The sequence below is a fragment of the Nestor notabilis genome, unplaced genomic scaffold (genome assembly GCF_000696875.1).
Source record: "Nestor notabilis isolate BGI_N333 unplaced genomic scaffold, ASM69687v1 scaffold16245, whole genome shotgun sequence".
NCBI lineage: Eukaryota > Metazoa > Chordata > Aves > Psittaciformes > Psittacidae > Nestor > Nestor notabilis.
The window spans coordinates 40709-48516 of record NW_009928047.1 but is presented as its reverse complement, the minus strand read 5'-3'; the positions used below and the strand labels follow the sequence as shown (position 1 = coordinate 48516).

Sequence of the window (7808 nt, the reverse complement as noted above, 5' to 3'; positions counted from 1 at the left end):
CGCTACGATGGCTTCTCCCCGCTGACTGTCATGATGCTGATAGTCATCGTATGGATCATCTTCTACCTCTTTGGCACCTCCCGGTGCCCAGATGCCATCCTCTGCAAGGACTCCCATGCTGGGCCCATCTGGCTGAGAGGTAGGAGCTCTTGGGGGGCTGGCGTTGGAGGTGAGATGCAGGGTGGAGAGTTCATGCGGGCATCGCTTATTACAAGGGAAACAGGAACCATCTGGGGCACATCCTCCTCCAGTGCTGGGGCACCATGCCCTGCTTCAGGAGGCGAGCAATTAGTCCCTCCAATGGTTTCATTACCAGGCCTCCCTGCAAGAGCTCTTGGTACTTTACACCAGGTTCCTTCCCAGCCTTGCCATTGCTCTTACAAGAGCTGTTAGTCCCAGCCAGACTGGAAATCCCTTCCAGCCAAAATTAGACTGTTGGTGCCAAGATAATCCGCAAGAGGAAAAGCAAGTAGACCAAAGCCTCTCCATGGCAATAGTTCCACTTCATCTCATCTGTCTGCATTACTCCACGTGTGCATCTGTCCAATCACAGATATTTTGGTTCCTCAATAGGAGGTCTGATCCTGTTTGCCATTTTCAGCCTTGTGATGGATGTGTTCAAAATAGGATATTACTCAAGCTTCTACAGCTGCCTGTCTGCAATCAAAATAATCTACCCCATTGTGCAAGCAATCTTCGTGGCTGTCCAGGTAAGAGGGTCGGGCACTGTCTCGGGGAGGGGTAGAGATATAGAGCCACCAGTGGAAGCTGGAGCTCTCATGTCATGGACATAGTTCAACTCCCTCTGCAGCAAATGCAAGTGGCTTCACTCAGCCCCTACTCAGCTCACACCATCCAACCAGGACAGCTTCCAGCCACGGCAACTCACTTTAAGGCATGAGTTTAAATTTGCTCCCATCCTGTGACATTTTGGCTTATGCCAGGATGCTTGTCACAGCCTGCATCCATCCAGGTCTCCTTTCCCATGAGGAACAGAGACGGAGGAGGATAGTCAGGGCAGGGACTGCCTTGGAGTTTGAAGTCCTACGTAGAGGACTATCTGCTCTGGGACAATACCATGGAGAGAAGAGGTCAGATAAGGGCAATTTAGACAGAAACACGGCTGGACATAGGCAGAGCAATGACAGTGGGACAGGGCAGGAGGAGCAAAGAAAGAAGAGACCACATCCAGCAAAGAGCCAGGATTATGGGTTAGTGGGCTGGGGGCAGATGGACCCAAGCAAAAGAGGCTCCAGCTTGCTCTCTGCTGGGCATGGAGATCCCTACTTTAGAATGATGTGATTTGCTTTCTTGCTTTGTTGGAAATAACGTCTCTTCTCGCCCCTGCCAGACATACTTCCTGTGGGTCTCTGCCAAGGACTGTGTCCATGTGCACCTGAATGTCACAAGGTGAGCACTGATGCTCTTTGAATCCCACTGACTCAGAAGACCTGGGCCACTGCAAACCCACTGTGCTCAATCACACAGCTAAGGTGCAACAAGGGGATAATCCCATCTCCCTTTATCCTGGCCAAAACTAAGCCTGATCAGTCTCCAACTAGCCTTAGATCCCAGCTCCCAGGTTGAGGTTCATGACCCATGGATGTAGCAGGGCTGGGATTCAATTCAAGGATACAAGCATTACTTAAAGCAGACTAGTAATAACTGCGTAATTAGCATTAAATGATTCGTAGCTGACTTTTGCTTCCATGAGGAAGACAATGATGCAGAGGGCAAGTCCCAGCCTAAACCAAGATCTTGTCCAGTTTTGCGAGACTGGATCTACTGGAGACCAATCCAGACCTGTTGATCTATTCACTACTGAGAAGCTCTTCCAAAGCCAACAAGAGGAATCAGGCCTTTCTAATTCTCATGAGCATGGACAAAAATAGGCAGAGAGCTACATGGCCTAGAGCCAGTGCTTGAATATCATGAACCTTCTCTTTCTTCTGCAGGTGTGGCTTGATGCTAACACTGACCACAAACTTAGCGGTGTGGATGTCAGCAGTGACAGATGAGTCTGTTCACAAAGCACATTCAAAGTTGAAGAAGAATGTGACAGATGAAATCTTCAGATGGCTTTTGAAAGGTAATTTGTCCATTTATGAAGCCATCTGCTCCAGGGAGGGAGCCCACAAGGTAGAAATTGTTCTGCAAGTCTGGTTTGATCCCCTTTCAGAAGGCCTGTCTAGAGATAAAGGTTCATTCAGCTAAGCTGGCATGTTAAGAGTCAGGTCTTAATGGTAATTTCTTAACCTGTATCACAGAGGAGTCAGAAAGGTGGAAAGCCTTTCAATGCGATGGGAATGAAGGAAAGGAAAGAGAGATTTAACCTGTCACCTAACTTCTTCAGAAAGATTATGAGCACCCGAAAGCTGAGATTGTATTGTCCTTGTTTTCAGAGTGGTCACATATCTTTTGCTCTTGGTCTTGTTTTTCACTGGCCCTAAGTATCCAGTTCTTCAGGGCTCCTAAACAAGCACTGGCTCCTTGTTTTAATACCACTGCATCTGTGTGTTTCTATCTTGTTTCAGCGGGAATGAGAAGTAGCTCACCTGAAGAATGCAATTGCAACAGCCAAATCTGCCAGGTCTTCAAGAACGGCTACTTTTGGCTGTACCCCTTTAACATTGAGTACAGTCTCTTTGCCTCTGCCATGGTCTATGTCATGTGGAAGAACGTTGGACGCTTCATAGACCACCAGTCCCACCACATTCATCGCTTGAAGTTCAGGCTCTTCAGAAGGACCTTCTTTGTAGGCATTGTGTTGGGCCTCATCACTCTGGTGAGTGGTTTGGGGGTCCTTATTCTTTATGAGGTGCAGGTAAATTCCAGCACTGAATCCAGCAAGAAGAGCCAAGCCCTCACCATGTACTACATCTTCAACATTGTTTGCCTGGGCCTTATGTCTCTTGTCTGCATTGGTGGCTCTGTCATCTACCGGTTTGACAAGAGAGACATGGATCGGCACAAGAACCCAACCAGGACCCTGGACGTGGCCCTGCTGATGGGTGCAGCCTTGGGACAGTACGCTATTTCTTACTACTCCATCGTGGCCATTGTAGCCAGCACACCAAGGGACGCTATCAGCGCGCTCAACCTCACCTATGCCCTCCTAATGATTGCTCAGCACACCTTCCAGAACATCTTCATTATCGAAGGCCTCCATCGGCAGCCCCCCAAGGAGGACCACAAGCATGATTCCCACCAGAAGGATCTCTATGGACTCACCTTTGTCAACATCAATGCAGTGTCCCTCCGGATGCCCGGCAGCGGCAGCACCTTGGCCCCTAGCACAGTCTCTGGCACTGAAGCCATCCATCCTTCTGACCTTGTGAGGTCCCTCACTGCTCCCAAGAGGATGAACTGGAGGAGGAAGTTCTTAAGGGAGATCTCCATGTTCCTCCTGCTGAGCAATATCATAGTGAGTACATGCAGAGAGAAGGGTGGGCAAGAGGGAAGCAAGCACAAGGGAGAAGTGTCTGGGAAGGAGAGGATGCAGCCGTTGCAAAACCAGTTCTTTCTGTGGCTCCCCTACACAGAGAGCACACTTATATTTGTATATGTGCAGACAGCTGGTATTGCCTTGTCATTTAAAAGCAAAAGCAATTGCCCTGGAGTTAAGATATTTTAGGCTACACCACTATGATCAAAATATCAGACAATAAAATCAGTGGGTACAAGAGGAGAATCAAGTGTAGTATTTAGGTATTAGTAGATGTGTAGAATTGCTTATTAAAAGTATTAAAATACATGAAACCCTTCCCTTAGATCCCCAAAGAAAGGATGTAAAGTGACAAATACCTGGGGTGAAGTCAGGGTTTTCTTGAGAAATAGCAGCACATCTCAAGATCCATGGCTTAGGAGCCCAAATGCTGATTCAAGTTGCTGTGAGGAGAAATTGGACAACTTCAGCTGAGGTTTCCACTTCCAGGGGACCACAAAAGATGTAGGGTTACAGCTGCACCTCCAAAGAAGCCAAGCACATGCTTTGTCTCTAGAGCACTTCAAATCTGACCAGACAGATCACGTCCTCGCATTGATTTAACACATATGCTGACAGAGGACGAGCTGACCATCCCCATGCAGCCACATACACACACTGGCTGGGCTTCCGAGCAAGACAAGCACAGGGGAGCCCAGGCTGCTGCTAGCTCAGCTCTACGCTCGCTTGCTCCATCCAAAGAGTTTGAACGGGCCAGGCTCATGCTCACACACAACGTGCTCAAGTTCTCCCCCTGGTGAGTGCTTCACACTTGGTTCAAGCCTGTCTCTGACCAGGAACCGAAACTGAGCTTAGATCATACTTTATCTTAATGGAAACACAGGCTCCTAACATAGGTACCATGCTCAGAAGGTCGCTCTCAGTAGCTGTGACTGCAGGTGCTTGTTGTACCACTCACCTTCCTCACTGCAGTGTCATTCTGTTTCCTCCAACAGCTCTGGATCATGCCAGCCTTTGGTGCCCGGCCCCAGTTTGACAATGACACAGAACTGAACTTCTATGGTGATTCCATGTGGCCGGCCATCGTGGATATTTGCCTGCCCTTTGGGATCTTCTACCGAATGCATGCAGTGGCCAGTTTGCTGGAGGTCTACATCATGTCCTAAAGAACTCTCTTGCAAGGAAGATGTGATCCTCCTCAACCCATCTGCCTTCTTCCTTACCCCAGGGCTGGGAGACTGCCCTGATGTCCGCAGGGGTCCCCAGCACTGCCTGAATCATGTCCCCTTGCAGTGCTGGGGCATTTATGAATCGCCAGTGCAGATCATCTAAACATAGTCCAGATTTTATTTTTGCTACTCGTGTGTGGATGTGCATGTGTGTGTCTGATGTTCTTAAAGCTTAAAAGGTAAAGAAAGGAAGGTATCCAGAACAGGATCATGGTGATTACCTTTGGTTCATGCAGAGACTCACCTTCCTTCTTAAAAGCCTGTTCACTCCATGCCACTGATGTACCTGCCAGTGGGTGCTCGGCCCCCTTGGACACTCAGTGCCTGCCTGAGGGGCTAACGCAGGCGTGGAAGGCAGAGAAATGAAACCACTTCAACTTCTGGTACGGCCAGTCAGAAATCACTGCCCTGCAGAGATGTGAAAAACAAACCAGTGGCCAGCAAAGGCTTTGGGAAACCTTTTAATCTTTCCTCTCTGTATTACCCAGTTATATTGACCCCTCCCTGTATGAGCCTCTGCTGTTTTCCTTCCTTTCCAAGGAGGCATCACTGCTGCCAAGTGGGATTGCCTCCTCTTCCCAAGGGGCAGGTTGTCTCTACAGGAAAGCTGTGTACGTGGTCCTGGGCTGTCCCTGATGGGGGATTGCTCTAAGCACACCTTTTATCCCAGTTTTCCTGAATCAGGGCTCAAGAACCATAAAGATTGCACGGGCAATATAGTGTGGGGAATGTTCAAGAGATTTGTTTTTCTTTTTTTTTTTTAAATAGATAATGATTTTTTAAAATATATATGAACATTTTTGTATGTTTTTTATTGATTTTCACTATCACATTGAACTCCTGAAGTTCCTGTGCCCTGTGACTCAGAACTCAACCCAAAGCCATGGCCAGTTTGATGCTTGAAGGGATGCTTGTGCTGCATGCTCCAGCTTGTGCATGCTCTGAGGCTGTGGGCACAGCCCCAGCACTCAGACAGCCCCAGAGGATGAAGCAGTGGGGCCCCAACACAGATTTCTGGGTGCCTGCAGCATTCCATGAGCCACTCTATGACTGAGGGGGCTTCCAGAGCAGGGCTCTTGAGCTGCAGGAGGTAGAAATGCTCCCAAGTGGAGCCCAAGTGGAGCCCATGCTGTTGGGGCAGGAGGGTACATACCAAAGCATCGCAGCTGAGCTGTGTGTACCCTGAGATATCGGGGTTTACTGTTCCAATAAAGGGTTTGTTGTGCTATCAGGGTTTATCATTCCAATAAAGAACACTGCAGAGGTGGCAGAAATCATCAAGCCTTTGCGTATGGACACGTGTGCATCCACCAAGGAAAAATCTAATTGAAATCATGGTAGTTGACATGGAGTTTTCCACCCGACATCCCAGACTGCCAGTTCATGCATTCCAAAGCACCTTCCCCTCCACACCTATCACCAAACCAGCAGGGATCAGTGCCTCTGGCTGGTCTGACACCTCTCCCAGCTCCACCAACCCTGCAAAGGCCTCACTCTATTTTTAACCATTGATCTGGTAAAGATACAATCTCTCCTTAAGAACTTCACCTTTCCTGAAACAAAAGCCTTATTAACTTCAACTGCAGGAGCCCCACATTAAGATAGAAGAGAGACGTAAATGGCACACAGACGTCAGTGTTATGTACAGCCTTACACATTGTTTTAACCCAAGCTGCTGAGCAACGACAGGAGCAGAAAACACTTGTCACCACCTGCACTGGCCTGAGGACACACTGGGTTTTCCCCCATGTGTTGATGCCTGGTTCCAGGTTCCCAGGGCAGAGTTGGAAGTGCTCTTTTGTTCCGGACAGTAACTGTAGGAGCACTTTTGGGGTTAAATAAGCTCAGAATGGGTGTAAAGGAGAACCCCATGACAGCCCAAGCAGTGCTGATACAGGCAATATCAACTGCCCCAAGGTGGTGGGTCTGCAGGAAACACAATGTCTAACCACAAGCAATGGTATCGGCGTAAACCAAAATGCTCTGGGGACAGCACAGGACCCGTTTCTGACCTGAGAAGCATTTCCAGGCTGCGAGCACAGGGACAGCAGTTTTCCAGCCAAGGGCTGTGTTCTTCTTATGCTCTCCAGCCACATCCATACATCTCGGGCAGGCAGCAGCTTAGGGGAACAGCCATCAGTGAACCCTACCTATACACCCAACAGAGGGGACAGAGGGAAAGTGAGCATCCACAAGTCTAGAAAGCAAAATAATCCATCCCAAACTGTAAGAAAACACTATAAGCTTGGACCCTGCTGCGTGCTCGAGGGTTGTCTGTTAGAATATCGGCTCATGGTCAGTTAATGTACAAAGGGCTGATGGAGAATCAGCCTATGTCCCTGGGCAACTAACTCCTCAGTGAAGCCAGTGTCCCGGGCATGGCACCCAAATCTGGTGCACCCCTGGAGCACTGGAGAGCACTGCTCTGCAGAGCTCTCTGCAGAGCACTGGAGCACTGCTGCATCCTAGCTGCCTGGATCCATGCCCGTCCCTGGGACTCTGCACTGCCAGGGATGCAGCTGACTGGTGCCAGCTGCTCCATCACCACTTCTCTCACTATGGATCCGGAACACACCTTCTCACAGCCCAGTGAAAAGAGAGGGACGTCTCTCCCTGATGGAGTTTTATGGAACGCGAGAACACCCCAAACACAGAGTACCTGAGTAACATGAAGGGGTCCCACTTCATCCTTTGTACGTGCATCCTCATGACAGATCCCTGCACAAAAGCACTGCTGCTAGATCCATCTTCCATGCCTGGAAGGAGGGAAACTGAGGCACGGGAGCTGCGGGAACAGAAAGACTGTGTCGGAGCAGAGAATGAGGTTGGGCCCTGAGGCCACCATCAGCATCCTGCTGACTGCTCCTGCCATTGCATCAGTGATGGAGCAGAGATCAAATCCACATTAGGGGATCAGGAATGGGGACAACGATGTGCCTCAGGGTGACCGTTTAAATGGTAGCCCTGCAAATAAAGAGCTACAAGAAAGCAAAGGGCTGCCCTGAGGCACTCACATCTTGCCAGGGGCTTCCACTCTCATATGCTTTGGTATAAAAACCTCCTTGGCCTCTGAGGGATCTGAGCACTTGCTGTGCTGCAGGGGTTTGGTGAGAGCACTGAACCCCACTAATAAG

At 49.3% G+C, this 7808-nt stretch overlaps 1 protein-coding gene across 1 annotated transcript in view; it reads left to right on the top strand.

The window, feature by feature from the left end:
• Positions 1 to 4611, top strand: part of OTOP2 (otopetrin 2) — a 4908-nt gene extending 297 nt beyond the window's left edge. The window contains exons 1-6 of the mRNA XM_010014348.1: positions 1 to 139; positions 574 to 710; positions 1352 to 1410; positions 1956 to 2089; positions 2535 to 3424; positions 4441 to 4611. The exon at positions 1 to 139 is cut by the window's left edge and continues 297 nt beyond it. Of these exons, the coding sequence (XP_010012650.1) occupies positions 1 to 139; positions 574 to 710; positions 1352 to 1410; positions 1956 to 2089; positions 2535 to 3424; positions 4441 to 4611 (1530 nt within the window). The remainder of the gene's footprint in view (positions 140 to 573; positions 711 to 1351; positions 1411 to 1955; positions 2090 to 2534; positions 3425 to 4440) is intronic.
• Positions 4612 to 7808: the final 3197 nt, after the last annotated feature.